General features: G+C 55.0%; 2 protein-coding genes across 2 annotated transcripts in view; both read left to right on the top strand.

The window, feature by feature from the left end:
- Positions 1–22,505, top strand: part of LOC132533104 (leukocyte immunoglobulin-like receptor subfamily A member 6) — a 36,887-nt gene extending 14,382 nt beyond the window's left edge. The window contains exons 3-12 of the mRNA XM_060173017.1: positions 18,089–18,376; positions 18,506–18,808; positions 19,005–19,301; positions 19,519–19,821; positions 20,419–20,550; positions 20,778–20,820; positions 20,900–20,931; positions 21,620–21,672; positions 22,106–22,243; positions 22,317–22,505. Of these exons, the coding sequence (XP_060029000.1) occupies positions 18,089–18,376; positions 18,506–18,808; positions 19,005–19,301; positions 19,519–19,821; positions 20,419–20,550; positions 20,778–20,820; positions 20,900–20,931; positions 21,620–21,672; positions 22,106–22,243; positions 22,317–22,451 (1,724 nt within the window). The 3' untranslated portion in view covers positions 22,452–22,505. The remainder of the gene's footprint in view (positions 1–18,088; positions 18,377–18,505; positions 18,809–19,004; positions 19,302–19,518; positions 19,822–20,418; positions 20,551–20,777; positions 20,821–20,899; positions 20,932–21,619; positions 21,673–22,105; positions 22,244–22,316) is intronic.
- LOC103128202 (leukocyte immunoglobulin-like receptor subfamily A member 6) overlaps positions 1–23,096 on the top strand; it is a 180,698-nt gene that overhangs the window by 83,430 nt on the left and 74,172 nt on the right. The window contains exon 2 of the mRNA XM_060173025.1: positions 7,526–7,561. Within this exon, the coding sequence (XP_060029008.1) occupies positions 7,526–7,561 (36 nt within the window). The remainder of the gene's footprint in view (positions 1–7,525; positions 7,562–23,096) is intronic.

Below are 23,096 nucleotides of genomic sequence, written 5' to 3'. Positions count from 1 at the left end.
TTGTGGCAAGACCATGGGGTTCTTGAGTGGCTTCACATGCCAGTAGGAGGACCTCCAAGACTCCTCACTGAGATAGACGCATTAGCATTCATGGTTCACCAAGGGAGAAATAGGTCTGTGCAGGTCTTAGGGAAAGAACCGGATTTAATTATCCTGCACTTTTCTCTCACAGATACAGAGTGGCTTATACCCCATAATTCCCGCTTTGCCATAAGATTCGTGGGGTTTCCAGGACAAAGATAACCATTTCCTTCTAATAAATTGATAGCTTCTTTACCTCTTTTGCCTCTACTAGCACCTAAACTATTCTCCCGGGATCCCATTCCCTCTGCTCCTACAGTCTTTACTATTGGCAGAAAAAGGGGAGCTGCTGCCCTTATATATTACCCAGACAAACAATCTCCTAAACCTCTCTTTACTGAGCTTCCTGAGAATTCCCCTCAGTACAAAGAACTTTATGCTGTTTTCCTTGCATTAAAAGTTGTACCAGAATCCTTCAACCTTTTTTCTGACAGTGTGTATACTGTTAACTTACTTCCATGGCTAGCTCGTTCTTATGTGAAAATTGATGACAACCCTTTTCTCCTCTCTTGATTCCAATCGCCTCTATGCTCTGTTCTCAAACGCAACCACTATATATTCAACACCTTCGTTCCCACAGCCCTCTTCCTGGTTCTTTGTCCGAAGGGAATGCTGCAGTTGACCACCTTGCCTCCACAGGAACTTTCCCAGCCTCTGTTCAACACCGTGAAGCTAGCCCGGCCTGCTGGAGCCCCCAAACCTTAACAACAATGGGGAAAGCAGAGTCTCTTCAACAAAGGGTGTTGGAAACAATGGGTTGAAACATGCAGAAGAATGAAACTGAATCACTGTATTTCACCAAATACAAAAGTAAATTCCAAGTGGATCAAGGACTTGGATGTTAGACCAGAAACTATCAGATACTTAGATGAAAATATTGGCAGAACTCTTTCCGCATACATTTTAAAGACATTTTCAATGAAACGAATCCAATTACAAAGAAGACTAAGGCAAGTATAAACCTATGGGACTACATCAAATTAAAAAGCTTCTTCACAGCAAAAGAAACCACTACCCAAACCAAGAGACCCCTCACAGAATGGTGTTGGTATTCTTCGTGTTGGTTTGGCCCCCTTCTCCCTACCTCTGAGAGATTTGGTTTGGCCCCTGCTAGTTTCACGGGGCCTGCTTGTCCCCACCCCAGAACCCCGACGGAGGGGCAGACTTGAGTTCCAGAGTTCTTGGCACAGCGGCCAGAGAAGAAGGATGCAGGACAGATCTGCGTGGTGATTAGTTTAAGGGTCTCTCTCTGCCACCAGAGGAGAAAGACGGAAGAGCACATGTTTGCCCGCTCGTGAATAAAGCTTCTCTGCCCAATCGTGTGTTCCCGAGTCTCTGTTTACCGCCACGAAGCTAGCCTGACCTGCTGGAGCCCCTGAACATTAACAACATATGGTGCCTACAATGTGGGACCGGACCTGCGCATCTCTCAGAGAAGTGAAGACAATTTGGCTACCTATGCACTATGGCCTTCTCTTCTGCTTGTGAAGAGATCTCCAAAGTGCTCTGGCTTTCTTCACGAGACTGTTTCGCTGTTTCTGGAACATTTATCTCTGGACCACTCTGTGGTTTCCGCCCAACACCAGCCTGCAGGAGCCCAATGCCAGCCCACAGGAGCTGGTTTTCCACCACGTGGCGCAGGGCATTGGGTGTGGGCTCCCTCCACGCTGCTCGGCTTGTGGGAGCAGGGCAGCAGACATGGCAGGGCCATGGGGCAGGGCCACGGTGGCCTATCCTGGCCACTCCAGGGCACCTAGGCGCATTCCTTCTGCACGGATGGCCTGCACGCCCTCCTGCTATGAAGTCTGGGCAGATCCCGGACCACCCGGAGACCACGGGCTCCCTGCCAAAACTGGGCCCCGGCCCCCTGGCCGAGATCTCCAGCTTGGGTCTGAAGGCATACGAGCTAGAATATGCAGAGATTCGTACAGAGATCGCTACCTACAATTCCTGAAGCTGAAGTTGTGCAAGAGGCCACACTGGACAACACACTCCCCAAATGGCTAAGACAGTACAGATCTAAATTCGTGTTTAAAATGACATGTCTTCGTAACAAAGGTTTCTCTCCTTGTGTATTAAAGACCATGTTTATGTGTGTGTTTAAAGTTTGGTAACATTAACTTTAAGGTTAAAAATATAATTTTAAGGCTATATTCTTACCAGACAGAGTTAAATGAAAAAGGTTTTCGACATAGTTCTCATAAAGGTAAAATTAACTTACATTTAAAGTCTGAGTTAAAAATTAGTTAAAAATCAATATATTTTAACTAAGTTAGTCTAAAAAAAACCTGTGCACACCTGTGCACATCTTGAATGGGTGTAACAAAAGGTTAAAAAGACGTTGTTGATATGTAAAAGTCTCAAATTCCTTCTCAGAAACGTTAGATTGCACTAATGGTTATGCTAATGATTATCATGCATGAGGCTTTTTTCTTTCTATGGTTCTTATGGTTCTTATGGCCTTTCCACATTCTATTGTTTGAACTTTAAACAGTCTTGGAATCATGCTGGAAGGGACTTCCAATTGTAATAGAGTTATCAGTTGTGGTAAACGTCTAACCTGCTACAAGTTTTCTTTCATAGTAAGTAAATTGCAGCTGTTAAGCTTTCTACAGAAAAGCAGAATTCCAGCAGCTGACCTTCCTGATACAACGTTCCACCCCCTGGCATTCTTCCATGGACATCTGCTTTGGACTGGCATTTCAATCGGACTCAACTGGTACACCTCTTGGACACTTTGCAGCTTCCCTGTATGCTGCTGGGTTTCTCAAAGACTGACTGCAGCCAGCTGCCTTGTGACTCTAGGCCATATCCCCGCCCCCATGCTAGGTAATGCCCACAGAGAAAAAAAAATGCCCGTCAAGGCAAAAGCCCCCAGAGGCAGCAAAGGTTCTTTAGCTGATAAAGCTTTGCCCACAGAGGCAAAAATGGCCCCCTCAGGCCTTCCATTGGCAGCACACTGGTCCTTGTTGCTCGCTGACATGTTTCTCCATGTTTGCGCCAGTTTCTTTTTTTGAAAATGCCTGTACGATATAGGTTTCTGTTCACCCCACACCCCTGATACTGTAGTCATTTAGTTAAAAAGAAAAGGGGGAATATGTTGGCATTCTTCATGTTGGTTTGGCCCCCTTCTTCCTACCTCTGAGAGATTTGGTTTGGCCCCTGCTAGTTTCACGGGGCCTGCTTGTCCCCACCCCAGAACCCCAACAGAGGGGCAGAATTGAGTTCCAGAGTTCTTGGCACAGCGGCCAGAGAAGAAGGATGCAGGACAGATCTGCGTGGTGATTAGTTTAAGGGTCTCTCTCTGCCGCCAGAGGAGAAAGACAGGAGAGCACATGTTTGCCCCCTCGTGAATAAAGCTTCTCTGCCCAGCCGTGTGTTCTCGATTCTCTGTTTACCGCCACGAAGCTAGCCTGACCTGCTGGAGCCCCCGAATATTAACGACAGAATGGGAGAAGCTCTTTACATGCCATATATCAGATAAGAGTTTAATAACCAACACATATAAAGAGCTTGCCAGACTCAACAACAAGACAACAAATAACCCCATCCAAAATGGGGGGAGGACTTGGACAGAATATTCACCACAGAAGAGATCCAAAAGGCTGAGAAACACATGAAAAAAATGCTCCAAGTCTCTGATTGTCAGATAAATGCAAATAAAGACAACAATGAGATATCACTTCACTCCTGTGAGAATGTCACACATCAGAAAAGGTAACAGCGGCAAATGATGGAGAGGGTGTGGGGTCAAAGGAACCCTCCTGCACTGCTTGTGGGAATGTCAATTGGTCCAACCTCTGTGGAGAACAGTCTGGAGAACTCTCAGAAGGCTAGAAATGGACCTACCCTATGACCCTGCAATTCCTCTCCTGGGGATATATCCTAAGGAACACAACACATCCATCCAAAAAGATCTGTGTACACATATGTTCTTGGCAGAACAATGTGTAATAGCCATTACCTGGAAGCACCCAGGTGTCCAACAACAGATGAGTGGCTGAGCAAGTTGTGGTATATATAAACAATGGAATACTACTGAGCTGTAAAAAATGGTGACTTCACTGTTTGCAGCCGATCTTGGATGGACCTTGAAAAATTCATGGTATGTGAAATAAGTCAGAAACAGAAGGATGAATATGGGATGATCTGACTCTCAGGCAGAAGTTGAAAGACAAGATCAGAAACGAAAACACAAGTAGAACCTGAAATTTAATTGGCATATCGCACCACAGTAAAAGGCTCTGGGGAGGGTGGGTGGGGAGAATACAGGTCCATGAAGGATGATAAATGACATTGTGGGGGTTGTATTGTTATATGGGAAACTGGGGAATGTTATGCATGTACAAACTATTGTATTTACTGTTGAATGTAAAAAATTAATTCCCTAATAAAGAAATAAATTTAAAAAAATAAAGATAAATATTTAAAAAGAGTAAAGAAAAAAAGAATAGGAAAGCTATCAGTGGAGGGGATGGTATTCGTAGGTCTGGTGCTGGGAATTGTGCAAAGCTGTACCCCTCTTAGCCTATGGTTTTGTCAATGTTTCCTTTTTATAAATGACAACAACAATGTCATCAATAACAACAATAATAACTACAACAATAATTTTAAAAAACAAGGATAACAAAAGGGAAAATAAATAAATTTTTTTCCTCCTGGGTTATTGCTGGGCTTGGTGCCTGCACCATGAATCCACCGCTCCCGGAGGCCATTTTTCCCCCTTTTGTTGCCCTTGTTGTTATAGCCTAGTGGTTATTATTATTATTGCCATTAATAATGTTGTTCATTGTTGGATAGGACAGAGAGAAATGGAGAGAGGAGGGGAAGACATAGAGGGGAAGAGAAAGACAGACACCTGCAGACCTGCTTCACCGCCTTTGAAGTGACTCCCCTGCAGGTGGGGAGCCAGGGGGCTCGAACCAGCATCCTTATGCCGTTCCTTGCGCTTTGTGTCACAGGCGCTTAACCCACTGCGCCACCGCCCAACCCCCTAAAATTGTTTTTAAAGATGGTGAATTCACCTTCTTTGACTCCTCTGGATGGAGCTTGAGGAAATCATGTTAAGCGAGATCAGTCAGAAAGGATGAAATGGGATGATCTCACTCATACACAGAGGCTGAAAAACTAGATCAAAAGGGAAACTCTGACCAGAACGTGGACTGGAGTTGCTGTATTGTGCCAAACTAAAGACTCTGGGGTGGGGGGAGGGTTCAGGTCCTGGAATAGGCTGGCAGAGGAGGACCTAGTGGGGGGTGACTTCTCCTGTGGAAACTGGGAAATGTTATTCATGTACAAACAGATCTATTTACTGTCAACTGCAAAACATTAATTACCCAATAAAGGATATTATTAAAAGAATAATTTGAAAAGGGACAGAGTGTTTTTTAAGAATATTATCAGGATGGGGAGACAGCCCAGTACCAGAGACACAGGGCTTACACACCCGAGACCCAGCTTCAGCACCATGCAGCAGTATTTAGAGTTGAGCAGGCTCTGGTCTCGTGCCCGTCCTCCCTCCCCCTTTGTCTCTTACTTTTCTCCGCGCAGAGGCTCCAAGTGCTGACCCCACAGTAAATGGAGCGTGAATTTCCGCAGGCATTTATCCCCCCATTCATGTCGGTAGCCTGTGACTCTCGAGGAACCTGTTCCACCTAGTGGAAAATCTCTTGGCAAAACTTCATCTGTGGCCTTTTTTATTATTACTATTCCAAGTAGAGCACTGCTCAGATCTGCCTGACAGTGCCACCAGGGATCGACCCTGCCTGTGACCTCTAGTGCCTCAGGCCTGGAAGTCTGTCACGTCACCAGGCACAAGGACCAGGGTTCGAGCTCCTGCTCCCCACCTGCAGGGGAAGCTTCATGAGTGTTGAAGCAGGACTGCGGGTATCTCCTTCTCCCCCCTTGGCTTCTCTCTGCCTCAGCAAATCAAAAGGAAAGAATGGCCCCCGGGAGCGGTGGGTCCCCTGTACCGGCAGCAAATCCCAGCAGTGAGCCTGGGGACAGACAACCAAGCAGCCCACCTGCTGCAGTGCCCACGCGCCCTCTCCACAGCCCGGGTCTCTCCGCACTCCTGTCAGCAGCTCAGTGCGGCAGTGGCGTCTCGCTTTCTCACACACCCTCTCCACAGCCCAGGTCTCCTCCACACTCCTGTCAGCAGCTCAGTGCTGGCAGTGGCGTCTCCCTTTCTCACACGTCTGTTGAAGTGAGGGGCCCAGGCACTAATCCCACACACTTGGTGCCAAGGACTGATCATGGGACCTCACAAGAGAAAGCCCAGTGGTTAGCCCACTGTGCCACCTCCCAGCCATCCTGGATCTCTTCCTTTAGTTCCGCAGCTCTGGTTTAGTTTGGTGCCTTAGTGCTGAGACCCCCAGTGGTTTCCTGATCGCTGTTCTGAGGAAACAGCCCTGTTCTCCCCACACAACTTGCAGACAAGCCTCACTAGACCCTCCCTTCCCACACTTGGTGAGGCCCCGTGCACAGCTGCACTGCAGGGCTCCGTGTGTGGCGGGACCCCCTCTGCCTGCACTCCGGGAAACGCCCGGCCCCTCAGCCTGCACAGCATCCCCAGGGCTGTCCTGGGTGCAGGCCAGCAGAGCAGCACTGCAGCAGCTCCAACTGGGGCCAGCCGCTCCCTCAGCTTCCCCGGGTACCAGGGGGCCGTGTCCAGGGGACGATGCCAGTGGGAGGTGCACACAGACATGGGTTGCCCACATGACTTCCCACACGCAATCTGTGCCAGGCCCTCAGGGGAGTGACTCACAGCAGCCACGGGAAGAGACTTCCCTCCATTGGCTGCCGCTGGGCACCCGCCTGGCCACCCAGAGAAGCCCCTTCATGGTGAGCCGGGTGGCCCACACTGTGGTCTCTCAACCAACATCTCTGTCCTTGCTGTTTCTCCTTCTCCAGAGTGCGGCCTGCTCAGCTCTGGCTGATGGCACTGCGGGGACTGACCTGGGACTCAGAAGCCTCAGGCCTGACAGTCTCTCAGCAGAACCATTGTGCTGTCTCCCCTGCCCCTGCTTCTGCTTTCTATGTGTCTTCAAATTTCAGAAATGTGACCAGCACTTCCCTGGAGCTCATGATAGCAGGGCCCAACACAGGAATGGGGCAGTGGGGGGCCGTTCCCCATTCCTGTGGGGCTCACATGAAAACCCCGTGACAGAAAGGGTCGGTACAGAGTGGCCACACCCTGAGAGTCTGTCCATCCTGCTGGGCCCCAGGATCCCTCCGTATGCACAGCTGCCTTGGAGGAGGACAAGCCATACCCCCACCCTCACAGCCCTGCTCTGCCTGGGTGAGATGGACCAGGGGGACACCCAGTTTGGGAGGGACCCCACAGCCAGGCCTGCTGGGTCAGGGCCCCAGGAATCAGGGGCTGTATGGGGGGAGGCTTGTGATCAGGACTCAGGACACACCTCTCACAGGGACTCTTTTCCAGGGCTGAGTGTGGGGCCCAGGACCTGCGTGCAGGCAGGTGAGTCTGTCCCCAAGCTCCCTGGACTCTCATTGAGGACAGGGGTCTCCTGGCCCTGGGGATGGTTATGAGCAGATCTGGGCTGTGATGGGATGGTGGGGGACATCTGGGAGGGTCCTGGGCTGAGAGCTGTGGACGGGCGTGGGACTGTGCTGTGACCCCACCTCTGATTTCTTTCCAGGGACCCTCCCCAAACCCACCCTCTGGGCTGAGCCAGGCCCTGTGGTCCCCTGGGGGAGCCCTGTGGCACTCTGGTGTAAATGGATTAGGGGGACCCAGAGATGTGGTCTCTATACAGACAGAAGCTCAGAGTCCTGGAAAATACAGAGGCCATGGCAGCCCAGGAAGGCCAAGTTCTCCATCACCAATGTGCGAGATCTCCATGTAGGCAGATACATCTGTTACTGTGTCGGCCCCACTGACTGGTCAGAGCCCAGTGACCCCCTGGAGCTGGTGGTGACGACAGGTGAGACTCACTCAGGGGTCCCAGCTCAGGTTCTCCCTCAGGAAAGGGGTCTGCTCTCACGGGGCCCCACCACACCAGCCCTGGGGAGCAGGGGCACCTCATTTCCCATGCTGCCTCCTCCTCTCCTAGGATCCTACCCCACACCTTCCCTGTCAGCCCTGCCGACCCCTGTGGTGACCCTAGGATGGACCGTGACCCTCCAGTGTGCCTCAGGGCAGGGATATGACAGGATGGTTCTGACTCAGCAAGGAGAAGACACGTCCCCCTGGAACCTGGACACACAGCCACACCCCAGTGGGCAGGTCCAGGCCCTGTTCCCTGTGGGCCCTGTGACCCCCAACCACAGGGGGACCTTCAGATGCCATGGCTATTACAGTGACAGACCCCAGGTGTGGTCACCCGCCAGTGAGCCCCTGCAGCTCCTGGTCCCAGGTGAGGGTCCCCTCCTGCCCCCTCCATGGTCTGAGGCCCCACACAGGTTACAGGGATCTTTGCTTTCAAGGGAGCCCTAAGAGAGAAGCTGTGTGAGGGGACTTGGGTTTCCCTTGTGAGACACAGGGTGTGGGGCAGTGTCCTGAGTCAGGGCAGGAGAGGGTGGGCCTCCCTTAGTGCCCATTGGTCTCTGCAGGGGCATCTGGGAAGCCCTCCATCCTGAGCCTGCAGGGCCCTGTCGTGGCCCTTGGACAAATGCTGCAGTGTGGCTTTGCTGTGGGCTATGACAGATTCACTCTCACCCAGGAGGGTACTCCAGCCTCCCTCAACACCATGGTCAGCTGACCCAGGCTGGGCTCTCTCAGGCCCACTTTACTCTGGGCCCTATGAGATCCTCCCTTGGGGGGTGGTACCAGTGCTATGGGGGTCACATCCCCTCTCCCCTGTGGCCAGCCCCAAGCAGCCCCTTGGACATCCTGGTGGCAGGTGAGGAGCCTGAAGCTCAGTCAGGACAGACTGCAATGGGGGAGCCCCTAGGTGATGGCAGGGGAGGAGTGTGGGGTCTCCAGGGAGGGATAAGGAGATGGGGCAGGGGAAGACAGACTGGTGGGGTAGAGACAGAGAGGAGGGTCTTCAGAGACAGGCCCTGGGGACTTGGTTCAGAGCAAGGGGGCAGCATTCCTCACCCCTTCCTCTCTCTAGGATGGCTGGCTGACACCCACTCCCTCTTAGTGCATCTGGGCCCTTCTGTGGCCCCAAGAGAGAAGGTGACCCTGCGCTGTCAGTCACAGGGACTCTCCTTCTATCCAAGAAGGGGGTTGTCCAGCCCTCCTGCTTCTGAGGTCAGAACCCTGAGCTCAGGGTTTCCAGGCTGAGTTTTCCTTCCAGCCCACGAGGGCACCTAAAGGTGCTACAGCTCCAATGATAGTGCCCCCCACCTGCTGTCCCAGTCCAGTGCCCCCCTGCAGCTCCAGGTCTCAGATGAGGCCCCTGATGTGCCATCAGTTCCTGCCAGGTATCTGAGAAGCATTAGTTGAGGACCGACCCCCAGGGCACAGCAGATGGCCATAGTGACACCCTGCCTCTGGGCCCTGTGTCCTCAGCTCTCACCAGCTGCATGTTCACACTAAGTCCTACATGAGGATTAATCTGAAAAGTGCAGATTTCTAAAGATTTTATTTATTTATGAGAAAGATAGGAGGAGAGAGAGAAAGAGCCAGACATCACTCTGCTGGGGATTGGACTCAGGGCCTCATGCTGAGGGTTCAGTACTCTATCCACTGCACCACCTCCTGGAGCAGAAAACATTACTACTTTATTGTGAATATTAACTTGTTATGATTTTTTGAGTCTTAGAGTCAATGTCTTGTGAAATGAGGTAGAGGCAGCTGTGAGCAGGAGCTGAGGGAGCACAGAGAAGTCCCGAGGGAGCAGAGGGGACCAACATGGGGGACAGAAGGGACCAGCATGGGGGACACAGGAGACCACCACAGGAGAGACAGAGGGGATCAGCATGGGGGACAGAGGAGACCAGCAGGGGGACAGAGGGGACCAGCAGGGAGACAGAAAGACCAGCCTGGGGGGACAGAGGGGACCAGCACAGAGGACAAACGGGACCATCATGGGAGGACAGAGGGAACCATCATGGGTGATAGAGGGGAACAGAATGGGTGACACTTGAGACCAGCATGGGGGGACAGAGGGGACCAGTATAGGGGTACTAAAGGGCCAGTATGGGGGGACAGAGGGGACCAGCACAAGGAACAGAGGCAACCCGTATGGGGAGACAGAGGGACCAGCATGGGGAGACAGGCTCATCTGGTCTGTGCACAGTGTGGCAGGAAAAGTGGAGGCACAGGGAGCACAGCATCCAGGACACAGCCTGGGCTCCCCTGATCCTCCCTCACACCCATTTCCTGACCTCAGAAGCAGCTGAGACACCCAGCCCCATGCAGAACAAGCCCAGCTCTGAGAATGGTGAGGATGGTCAGGGCCAGGGCTGGGCAGAGGGTCACATAATGTCAGGGGAGATGACACCTGGGTGATGTCAGGGCCTGGGTGACACTGACCTCCCCTGACCCTGTGTCCTCTGTGTCCACAATTCCAGTCTCTCCCCTTGAAGACCACACTTCTGTGTCCACAGTGGCAGCCCCTCAGCCCCAGGACCACAGGGTGGAGAACCTGATCCGGATGTGCGTGGCTGCCCTGGTGCTGCTGGCCCTCGGGGTCCTGCTGTGGGAGGCTCGGCACAGCCAGAGGAGCACCCAGGGTGCTATCACAAGCAGGAGGGATCCCTGGGGGGCCCAGGTGCTGACCTGAAGGGAGACCCTGAATACAAGATGAGCCCACCGGTGCTGAGGCCCCTGGACTATATTAGGGGCTGCCTGCTGGGTTGGGGGCAAGCCAGTGTGATACCAAATGACCAGGCAGACATGGCCCCTCTGCTCGGTGACAACCCGGGTGTACCCTCCCACCTTGCTGGCTCTCACTGACTCCTTCTCCCTGGCGACATGATGGAACACTTCCTGTTTGTGACTTCTACAGTCACAGCAGCATTCCCTCATCACTTTCTGTGCAATTTTATATCACCACATTACTGGGCAGACATCCCTTCCTCTTCTCTTTACTTTCTTTTTTTGTCCCTGCAACATGATATGTGGGGCTCTATTGCCAACATAACAAATCCAGTGCTCCTGATGGTCATTTTTCCTATTCTTATATATAACGAGAGAGAAAGGAAGTTCAGTTTAAAAAAATGAATAGAAAAAATGAGATTTGGGAGTCAGGCAGTAGCGCAGTGGGTTAAACACACATAGCAAAATACAAGAACTGTCATAAGGATCCCTGTTCGACCCCCAGCTCCCCACCTGCAGGGGAGTCGTTTCACAGGTGGTGAAGCAGGTCTGCAGGTGTCTATCTTTCTCCCCCCTCTGTCTTCACATCCTCTCTCCATTTCTCTCTCTTCTATCCAACAACGACGGCATCTATAAAAAGAACAATAATAACTACGACAATAATAATAATAATGAAATTGCTGTCAGGAGCAGTGGACTCCTAGTGCTGACAATGAGCCCCAGCAATAACCCTGGAGACAGAAAAAAGAATTAGTGACTTGAGACCCAAGTTCCTAAAGAATGATCTGCTAGTCCATTCTACTTGAAGCACATTGTTATTTTTGGCCACCACTGGGGTTTCCCCATTTCAGGCCGCATTGTTTTCTCAGCTAGACACACACACACACACACACACACACACACACACACACACACACACACTGGGGCCGGGGCCACAGCACTGAAGCCGCCCGCAGGTGGTGGGGCTGGGCTTGAACCTGGGTTGTGTCCATGAGAAAGCACCTTCAGTAACCAAACAAGCTAACTTGCCAGCCACAGCGCATTTTCATGTGAGGACTGCACGTGCGATGCACAGAACACTGGTTCATCCCTCGGGGCCACCGGCTCTTTGCCTTTTCCTAGGCTTTCTCTCCTGTGACAAGGGGAAGACTCCAGGGGACTTGGTCATTTCTGTGCCAGCTGCATTCTGCTGCGTGTCCACAAGGCGGCAGCAAAGCACCAAAGTTGTCTAGCAGCCTGTGGAATGAGGAGCGCTCAGGCTTTGGACACAGAGCAATTTTATGTGTGAGTTGTACACGACTCACAAAGTGTGTGTGTGTGTGTGTGTGTGTGTGTGTGTCTGTGTGTGTGTCTGTGTGTGTGTCTGTGTGTGTGTCTGTGTGTGTGTCTGTGTGTTCCAGCATTTGGCTCTCCAATTCCTAGGCTTTTTCTCCTTTGATGGGACGATTCCCCTGGGAGTTGATGAATTTCTGTCCCTAGCTGCATTCTGCTGCGCGTCCACAAGGTGGCATCAAAACACCTGAGCAGGAGGACATGACTCTCCTAGGTGGGTCCTATGGACAATGGCCAATGAGATGACTGGCAGGCAGTCTGTGTGTGTGTGTGTGTGTGTGTGTGTGTGTGTGTGTGTGTCTGTGTGTGTGTGTGTGTGTTTAGAGAAATTAGCCAATCACAATCCAGGGGAAGAGCCTTGTGGGTGGACCTCTGAGACACTGTCCAATGAGCAAGTGGGGAAGGCCATGTGGGCAGTCCTCAAGTGAATGACCAATGACAAAACAGGAGGAACGACCTTCCAGGGCGTGCCCTAAAGACAGTAGTAGTCAATGAAATTGCCAGTAGCTGTTGTGGGTGTGCCCTAAGGACAGTAGCCAATGAGATTGCTGGCAGGGATTGTGGGCCTGCCATAAGGTCCTGACCCATCAAAGCACAGACATCAACCAGTGGACGGGCCTTAGGAAACCTGACCAATGTGAGCCCTGATATTGGCTTTGGGGGCTTGTTCAGTCACAGGACAATCAGCTACGGGAGGTCAGAGGCGGACCTTAGAGACCTTGTCCAATGAACGTGTGGGGAGGCCCCTCTGGGCGGTCCTCCAGATGGAAGGCCAATGGGAGCAAGGAGCCCTGCCCTCACTGGGCGGAGCTGGAGATCTCTGGCCAATGAGAGTCAAGCACTAGGCATGGGTGAGTCTCCAGTCCCTGGAGGTGGTGGAGGGCAGCACCCTTGGGCGGCAGGCGGAGTCACAGGGCTGACAGGAGAGTCCAGGCGCCCCTGGTGGCAGCAGGGAGCCGGGGGCATGTCGCGGTCTGGGGGCCCTTCAATTCTGTGTCTCTACATCTTGATCTGAGACTCCGCGGGGACTGATGCCCCGTCCTCACCTTCTGCGGGTGTCCACAAGGGTCACGAGCCGCGGGTGCAGATCTCAGCCTATGCCCCGCACACCTGAGCTGAGAGTCCAGGTGTGCAGCAGCTCCCGGAGGCCTCTTCTCTGCCTGCCTCCGCCTCCCTCCTGCCTCCATCCACACCCTCGCTCTGGATAACAGAGACACGTGCCGCTCACCATCTTCAGACCCGCGAAGAGCCTGAGACCCGCCGAGCGAACACAGCTCAGCAGAACAGAGTGAAAAGCCCGTCCCTGGACGCAAGGCAGCACCGGAGTGTCTGGCTCAGTCCGTGCGGTTCCCAGGCGCAGCCCCAGGCAGAGTGGAGCCCCGGAGGCCACAGGCAGCTGCCGACACCAGACCCGGTGCTGCCGCGTGTGGACGCGCCACAGAATCAGCGGGAGAGGACAGGCAGCCGACAGCTGTGCGCACTTCAACAGCCTTTAAAGCCGGGGGAGGGGGGCCTGGGGCACCTGGTTACGTGCCCGCAGTGCCATGGCAAGGACCCGGGTTCGACCCCCTGGGCCCCACCTGCATGGAGCTTCACAGGCCATGGAGCAGGGCTGCAGGTGTCTCTCCCTCTGGCGAGGCTGCCCCTGCAGGTGCTGTCCTGTGGCGATGGGTCCCTGAACCCACAGCAAGTGTAGGTTACAGGTGCGCCAGGTGCACGTCTCCCCGCACCGGGCTGAGGAGCCTCCACCGGGAGCCGTCAGAGGTGGAGAGCGCCAAGGACACACGGACACTCAGCTCAGGACCTGAGTCCCAGGGAGGCCGGGCAGCGGCGCTGCTCCTCTGACTCCTGGGCACTGTCTTCCTCCCCTCTCAGCGGCTCTCTGTCCTGTCACATAAAACAGAAGGAAGGAAAGACAAGAAAGGTCACCACAAGAGGAGGGTTTGTAGTGCCCCTCACATGCAGCAACAGTCCACTTAAGGAAATATATTTACGAAATAAAATGATAAGATTTAATATTTACATAAAAGAGGCAGGGTAGATAGCATAGTGTTTATGCAAAGAGACTGTCATGCCAGAGGCTCCTAAGCCCCATGTTCAATCCCCCGCACCACCATAAACCAGAGCTGAGCAGTTCTCTGGTGTTTCTCTCTGTGTCTTTCTCTGCATCTCTCTCAAAAATAAATAAAGAAAATACTTTTAAAAATAAGATTCTAAAAAATATTTTGTATAAAAGAAAATATCTTTCAAATAAAAGTAAGTTGTTACTTGGTTGCTGATATTGCACGATATTTAAATAAAAATGGACTCACTTTTCTTATTGTTGTGCACAAACCACTCCGCTATTTCGAGATTCCGTCAGCCTGTCTTGTGGGCACTGCCATCCTTTCTCTGAGTGTGATGAGCTCCCTGCAGGGCGCATTCCTCTCCGTGTCCACCAGGCAGCAGCAGAACCCCAGCCCAGGAAGGTGCTCTGCATTTGTGCAGATCTATATGCCCAGTTTCTGTCCACTGAATTTCCTTTCTTTTCTATTTTATTTATTTATTTATTTTAAAGAGACAGCCAGAGATTGAGAGGAAGGGAGCTATATAGAGGGAGAGAGTCACCTGCAGCCCTACTTCACCTCTCACAAAGATTTCCCCCTGCGATGGGTGCCAGGTGCTCGAACACGGGTTCTTGCCCATGGCAGTGTGTGCATCTAACCAGGTGCACCTCCACCTGCCCTTCTGCTTGATTGAAATGGCATCATATCTATGAATGTCTAAAGTCTTGAAGTTTCTCTATCAGCTGCATTCCGCATGGTGTCCACAAGGGGGCAGCAAATCAGGTCCATTGTTGGTAAGCATATTGTGGCGGGGCTGAGTGCGGTGGACAGGGCTTACCTGGTGGGCGGGGATGACCTGGTGGGTGGGGCTTCAGGGGTGGGCGGGGCACAGTGCGGTGGGAGGGTCTGGAATGGTGAGCAGGGGCAGAGTGCAGTGGGGGGCTGAACTGGTGGCTGGGGCTTCAGGGGTGGGCGGGGCAGAGTGCAGTGGGCGGTTCTGAGCTGGTGGGCAGGGCACAGTGCGGTGGGAGGGTCTGGAATGGTGAGCAGGGGCAGAGTGCAGTGGGGGGTGAACTGGTGGGTGGGGAAGCGTGCATGGGTGGAGCTGACAGGGTGGGCAGGGCAGAGGGAGATGGGAGGGGCTGACGTGGTAGATGGGGCAGAGTGCGGTGGGAGGCTTTGACCTGGTAGTTGGGCAGCCAGCAGTGGGCAGGGCTGAGCTGGTGGGCGGGTCAGAATGAAGTGGGAGTGGCTGATCTGCTGGGCGGGGTAGAGTGCACTGGGCAGTACTGACCTGCTGGGTGGGGCAGAATGTGATGGGTGGGGCTGACCTGGTGTGTGGGACAGAGTCTGATTAGCAGAGCTGACGAAGTGGCTGGGGCTGAGTACGGTGGGCGGGGCTGTTCTGGTGGCCAGCACTAAGTGCAGAGGGTGGGGCTGTTCTGGTAAGGGGGCCACGATGTCTGCTCCACACTCCTGTCAGCAGCTCAGTGCGGCAGTGGCGTCTCCCTTTCTCACACGTCTGTTGAAGTGAGGGGCCCAGGCACTAATCCCACACACTTGGTGCCAAGGACTGACGGTGGGACCTCACAGGAGAAAGCCCAGTGGTTAGCCCACTGTGCTGCCTCCCAGCCATCCTGGGTCTCCTCCTTTAGTTCCGCAGCTCTGGTTTGTTGGTATGCTTCTAATTCTGCTTCTAAAAACCCCTTCTGTTTCATTTGGTTTAATCCCCCCTGCTTAACACTGTATTCTAATTACATAACCACTGTATTCTATTTACATAACCACTGCAGAGCATTGGTTTAATCCCCACTGGTTCATGATGTGTTTTTGCTCCACACCCTCTCCTTGTCACACCCTGATTCCCACGAGTCACTTTCCTCTCCATCCTCTCTACGTCACATCCTGTTCACACCCTACTTGGCAAGTATAAATAAGGACAGGATTGTTCGTTTTAATTTAGTTTTAGTTTAGCTTAGCTTGGCTTAGATTGTGCTGCGTCCTGTGTGAATAAAGAGATACTGCCTACAGCTCAACCATGAGTCCTGGGTCGTCTGTCTCCCATCAATGAAGCTCAGCCCGACACTGGTTTAGTTTTGTGCCTTAGTGCTGAGACCCCCAGTGGTCTCCTGATCGCTGTTCTGAGGAAACGGCCCTGTTCTCCCCACACAACTTGCAGACAAGCCTCACTGGACACTCCCTTCCCGAACTTGGCGAGGCCCGTGCACAGCTGCCCTGCAGGGCTCCCTGTGTGGCGGGACCCCCTCTGCCTGCACTCAGGGAACGCCTGGCCCCTCAGACTGCACAGCATCCCCAGGGCTGTCCTGGGCTCAGGCCAGCAGAGCAGCACTGCAGCAGCTCCAACTGGGGCCGGCCGCTCCCTCAGCTTCCCCTGGTACTGGGGAGCCGTGTCCAGGGGACGATGCCAGGGGGAGGGGCACACAGACATGAGGTGCCCACATGAATGCCCACACAGAATCTGTGCCAGGCCCTCAGGGGAGTGACTCACAGCAGCCACGGGAAGAGACTTCCCTCCTTTGGCTGCCGCTGGGCACCCGCCTGGCCACCCAGAGAAGCCCCTCGTGGTGAGCCAGGTGGCCCACACTGTGGTCTCTCAGCCAATGTCTCTGTCCTTGCTGATGCTCCTTCTCCAGAGTGCGGCCTGCTCAGCTCTGGCTGATGGCGCTACCGGGACTGACGTGGGACTCAGAAGCCTCAGGCTGACAGTCTCTCTGCAGAACCATTGTGCTGTCTCCCCTGCCCCCGTTTCTGCTTTCTCTGCGGCTTCAGATTTCAGAAATGTGACCAGCACTTCCCTGGAGCTCATGATAGCAGGGCCCAACACAGGAAGATGAGGCAACAGAGTAGAGGCACCTTCACCCCCACTCCAGAGCCCTGACCACTCACATCACCTAAGAGCAGGAGGGGTCTCAGAATGCCACAAGGCTCTAATCCAGGGGACCAGGGTCCCTGAGGTCAAAAGGGCACAGTGAAGGTGCCAGGAAGTGGTTGGACCATTTCAGAAAAAAAGAGAAGTGTGTGATGGAGAGAAATCCCATCCTCTGGTCAGGAGGGGCCCTGTTTCCTGCCCTCTCTTCCCGGGCTTCTCGGTACCCAGACCACAAGGACACGAGCTGACCACACAGTGACAGGGGAGCATTTGGGCAGCATCCCTGAGCATCCCCTGACAGCTGGGGGTGGGGGACCCTCATCCCATAGCCCAGGGTGTGTGAGGATCAGGTTGACATGGAGGGACCCTGTGGGGCAGGCTTTGAGAGACGAAAGACCCCTGACTCTCTCACTTGGAAGGGGAGTTTAGGAAGGCTGCAGGTCTGTTGGTTGCTCCACAAACTCTACAGCCAGGATGGGGCAGTGGGGGGCAGTTCCCCTTCCTGTGGGGCTGACGAGAATCCCCGTGACAGAAAGGGTCAGTACAGAGTAGCCACACCCTGTGACTCTGTCCTACCTGCCAGGGCCCAGGCTCCTTGCACAGCTGCCTCAGAGGACACGCCATGTCCCCCACCCTCACAGCCCTGCTCTGCCTGGGTGAGATGGACCAGGGGGACACCCCAGCCTAGGAGGGACCCCACTGCCTGCTGGGTCAGGGCCCCAGGACTCAGGGGCTGTGTGGGGAGGCTTGTGCTCAGGACTCAGGACACCCCTCTCACAGGGACTCTCTTCCAGGGCTGAGTGTGGGACCCAGGACTCACGTACAGGCAGGTGAGTCTGTCCTCAGGCTCCTGGACTCTCATTGAAGACAGGGGACCCTGGCCCTGGGGATGGTTATGAGCAGATCTGGGCTGATGTGAGGGTGGGGGGCATCAGGGAGGGTCCTGGGTTGAGAGCTGGGGTCTGGGGGTGGGACTGTGCTGTGACCCCACCTCTGATTTCCTTCCAGGAACCCTCCCCAAACCCACCCTCTGGGCTGAGCCAGGCCCTGTGGTCCTCTGGGGGAGCCCTGTGACTCTCTGGTGTCAGGGGACTCTGGGGACTCAGAGCTGCAGTCTCTATAAAGATGGAAGCTCATATCCCTGGAAAATACTGAGGCCATGGGAGCCTGGAGATAAGACCAAGTTCTCCATCACCAATGTGCTAGATCTCCATGCAGGCAGATACCTCTGTTACTGTGTCAGCCCCGCTGGCCGGTCAGAGCCCAGTGACCCCCTGGAGCTGGTGGTGGTGGCAGGTGAGACTCACTCGGGGGTCCCAGCTCAGGCTCTCCCTCAGGAAGGGGGTCTGCTCTCACGGGGCCCCATCACACCAGCCCTGGGGATCAGGGAGACCCAATTTCCCATGCTGCCTCCTCCTCTCCTAGGATCCTACAGAAAACCCTCCCTGTCAGCCTTGTCGAGCCCTGTGGTGAGCCCAGGAGGGACCGTGACCCTCCAGTGTGCCTCAGGGCAGGGATTTGACAGGATGGTTCTGACTCAGCAAGGAGAAGACACGTCCCCCTGGAGCCTGGACACACAGCCACACCCCAGTGGGCAGGTCCAGGCCCTGTTCCCTGTGGGCCCCATGAGCCCCAACCACAGGGGGACATTCAGATGCCATGGCTATTACAGTGACTGGCCCCAGGTGTGGTCACCCCCCAGTGGGCCCCTGCAGCTCCTGGTCCCAGGTGAGGGTCCCCTCCTGCCCCCTCCATGGCCTGAGGCCCCACACAGGTTACTGGGGTCTTGCTCTCAAGGGACCCCAGCAAGGAGGCTGTGCGAGGGGACCTGGGTTTCCCTTCTGAGAGACACAGGGTGTTGGGCAGTGTCCTGGGTCAGGGCAGGGAAGGGTGGGCCTTCCTGAGTGCCCGCTGGTCTCTGCAGGGGCATCTGGGAAGCCCTCCCTGCTGAGCCTGCAGGGCCCTGTCATGGCCATTGGAGAGATGCTGACCCTCCAGTGTGGCTCTGCTGTGGGCTATGACAGATTCGTTCTGTCCCGGGAGGGGGACCCCCGACTCTCCCAGCTCCCTGTCCAGCAGACCCAGGCTGGGCTCTCTCAGGCCGAGTTCTCCCTGGGCCCTGTGAGAACCTCCCACAGGGGCCGGTACCAGTGCTATGGGGGTCACAGCCGCTCCCCTCTGTGGTCAGCACCCAGCAGCCCCCTGGACATCCTGGTGGCAGGTGAGGAGCCTGCAGCTCAGTCTGGACAGACTCTGCAAGGGGGAGCCTCAGGGTGAGGGCAGGGGAGGTATGTGGGGTCCCTAGGGAGGGAGGGAGAGATGGGGGAGGGGAAGAGAGACTGATGGGGCAGAGACAGAGAGGAGGGTCTTCAGAGACAGGCCCTGGGGACTGGGTTCAGAGCCAGGGGGCAGCAGCCCTCACCCCTTCCTCTCTCTAGGACAGCTGGCTGATACCCCCTCCCTCTCGGTGCAGCCGGGCCCCTCTGTGGCCCCAGGAGAGAAGGTGACCCTGCGCTGTCAGTCACAGAGCCCCAGGGACTCTTTCCTTCTGTCCAAGGAGGGGGTGCTCCTGCCCCCCCAGCGTCTGAGGTCAGAGCCCCGAGCTCAGGGGTTCCAGGCTGAGTTCTCCTTCCAGCCTGTGACCACAGCCCACGGGGGCACCTACAGGTGCTACAGCTCCAGTGACAGTGACCCCCACCTGCTGTCTGAGCCCAGTGCCCCCCTGCAGCTCCTAGTCTCAGGTGAGGCCCCCGACCTTCTGAGCTCAGTCCTGCCCCAGGAGCTGTGGGTAGGGTGGGAACAAGTACCCTGAGTCAGAGTGGGTGACAGCGAGGCTTCTGCCTGAGAAGCCCCCAGCCCCTCACAACCCTCGAGGGGCTGCTGTGGACAGAGACCCACTCTGGTGTCACTCACAGGGCCTGGGGATGGCAACCCCCAGGCCGAAGGGCCCAACTCCAAAGCTGGTGAGTGACTGTGCCTCGGCTCCCAGGGCCCAGGGGTGGTGCTGAGCCCTCATGGCCCCAGGTGTTGGGGCAGGTGACAGGAAGGGCCCACACTGCAGGGGAGACTCTGGGGTGTCTGTCCACCTGGAGACACTCAGCCCTGCTGGTGTCTTCTGGGGGTGTGACATCAGGGGCCTCAGGGACCCCACCCTGCCCCAGTCCTAGTCTGCATGGCAGACCAATATCCAGGGCTCCTGACTTCCCTCTCAGCCTCAGTTTCCCCATCTGTGTGGGGAGGGAGGACCCCTGTGTGTGAGGGAAGGGTCGACAGTCCCAGCCTGATCTGGGACACTGAGGGGCTCAGTGAGGTGACACCACCCCTCACTCATGACACAGCTCCTGCCCAAGGTCACCGATGGGACAGGAACATTCTGATCGGCGTCTTGGTGGCCCTGGCAGCACTGCTCTCCCTCCTCCTCCTCTCCCTTTTCCTGAGACGCAGTTGTCGGGGTGCACACAGGAAGGCCGGTGAGCAGTTCCTGTGAGCTTCAGGGACCTTAGCAGCCATGCAGAAGGGGCCGCTCAGAGGGGCAGAAGCCAGGGGCCCAGCCAGCACATGGCAGGTGTAGCTGAGGGCTGGTCCATGACTCCACTCCTGAGCTCCTGGGACACAAGTGGCAGAGGGTCCCCAATCCTCTGGAACCCCGTGTGCAGTGGGGTCATCCCCAGGCAAGACTCACTTCTCACTCCCACAGGGGCTGCTGGCCCAGAGCCACAGGACAGAGGCCTGCAGACCAGGTACCCCCCACCCCGAGGACCCCCCACCCCACTCACAGCCCCTGCCTGCCCTGACACTGCGTCTCCCCTCCCCCCACAGTGCTGCGGCCGCCCCCCAGGAAGACACCCTGAGTGAGAGGAAGAGGAGGAGCAGTCAGGGGGACAGAGGTTTCTGGGTGAAGGGGCTGGGAGGGTGGAGGTGGGGTGTGGACGGAGACCCACCTGTGTGACCTGGTCACCCCTCCACCTGCATGCCAGGGCCCCACTGGGGAGCAGATGCTGGGAACACTGAGAACCCGGTTGAGGGTGGTGAGGCTTTTCCCACTGAACAACTGGGAACTGAGGAAACGAATCGTCCTGTCAGGCGCAAGTCTGTAAAGCTTTGTATCTAGGCTCTTCACTCAAAACTGTGTGGAATTCACTCACTGTATCTGAACTAGGGGTTGCATTAAGATCTAGAGCATAAAAAAGTTCTGAATGCTCAGAGAGCATTTCCTGAAACTCTTCATTGGCTTTTTGCAACTATTTCTCCCTGATGTCTCCCATAAACCTCTTTGCTATCAGCTTCAGTGATATATTGTAAAGGCTTCATCTCCCATAACGAAGCCCAGACTTCCTCCCATGGCTGTCCGGGTGAAATGAACTGAATTTTTCCCAAAGTCTTTTTCAATTTTTCCTTCATTTCTACCCTCCTTTTCTCTGATATTAGGTGTTGTCCATGGTTCTGATAGACTTTTTCAGCTTCTAAAATGCTCTCAGGTCACAGCCCTGAGAGACCTTAGGGGACCCCACACACATGACTCCCTGCTCTGCCCCCCAGATGCTGCAGAGACAGAGACGCGGCCTGAGGAGGGGGTAGAGCTGGACCTTCTGGTGAGCCCTGCTCTCATCTCCAGTCTGAACCCAGTGATGTGCCCGTCCCTGTGTCCCAAATCTTGGGGTCCATACTCGCCTCTCCCCCGGCAGCAAGGCCCCTGACACCTCACGCTGACACACTCCGGGATGGGTCACACAGGAGAGCAAAGTATCCCCTGAAAAGGAGGGATGGGCGGGTGGGGCCTGGGACGGCAGGTGCCAGCACCTGAACGAGGGCCGACCCCTTTCCAAAGGGGCCAGGAGGCTGGAGTAGATGAGCAGCAGGGGTGAGGTGAGGGTCTGAGCTACACCCCAGGGCATCAGCACCCCTGTCTGAGGACGGTCCCAGGACCCCCAGGAAAGGGACCCGCCTGGCAGCACGTGGACGTGGAGAGCGTCACGGGGCCCCTGGGGCCCATCCAGGCTGTGCCCCACTGTTGTCTCTCAATAGCCCAGGGGGGACGAAGACTCCCAGGAAGCCACCTATGCCCAGGTGAACCAGGAAGGACTCAGCTGGAGAGCGGCCACCACTGCTTCCCCACCAACAGGCAGGGACAAACAGGACAGAGCCAAAGAAGGGGACAGACAGGTGGGCAGTCAGGCAGACCCCTTCCTCTCCACCCCAGCCCCACACCTGCTCACTGTCTTCCCTTCCCCCATAGGCTGCTGCCTCCACAGTCCTCCAGGAAGTGACCTACGCCCAGCTGACCCTCAGGCAGGGGACGGCACCCCCTTCCTCCTGGTCAGAAGAGCCCCCCGAGGAGCCCAGCCTGTACGCTGCTCTGGCCACCCACTAGCGCAGGGTGCTAGACTACAGGGACCCCAGAAGTCACAGAGCCTTCTCTCCCCACCTGAACACTCCCCACCTGGACACAGTCAGCAAGGACTCCCAGGCTCCTGGGGGTGGGGCATCTCCCAACTCTCAACTCTACCTGCCAAGAGAACAATAATAAACATAAATATAATATATATAAATATAATAAAGCAGCTGGTTTCTTAACAATCAAGGTGTGAAGTGACAGCCAGAACAGGAGTGAGTGTGTCAGACACAGGACTGCAGGCAGCGTGCAGCTAACCTCAGCCCACGACAGCTCACCGCGGGGAAAGTCAAGAAGTAGGGAGTCTGCAACATCAGGATCTTGGAGAGAAGTGCAAACCAGCTGAGAGTGATCAGAAGGGAAGATGCACATTCTAGAGACATGGGTTTCAGGGTCAGACAGCTGCTGGGGCCAAGCAGGAACACAGAGCCTCGCATCTCTGCTGTCGTATACTCACACACCCTGGAGGGTAAAGAGACTGATTCATTATCGGGCAGGGGGTGGACAGCATAGTGGTTATGCAAGAGACTCTCATGCCTGAGGCTCCAAAGTCTGAGGTTCAATCCCTTCACACCACTATAAACCAGAGCTGAGCAGTGCTCTGGGGGGAAAAAAAGATAAATA

This window comes from Erinaceus europaeus, chromosome 2 (assembly GCF_950295315.1).
Source record: "Erinaceus europaeus chromosome 2, mEriEur2.1, whole genome shotgun sequence".
In the NCBI taxonomy this organism is placed as follows: domain Eukaryota; kingdom Metazoa; phylum Chordata; class Mammalia; order Eulipotyphla; family Erinaceidae; genus Erinaceus; species Erinaceus europaeus.
This window is presented reverse-complemented; position numbering and strand designations above follow the sequence as displayed.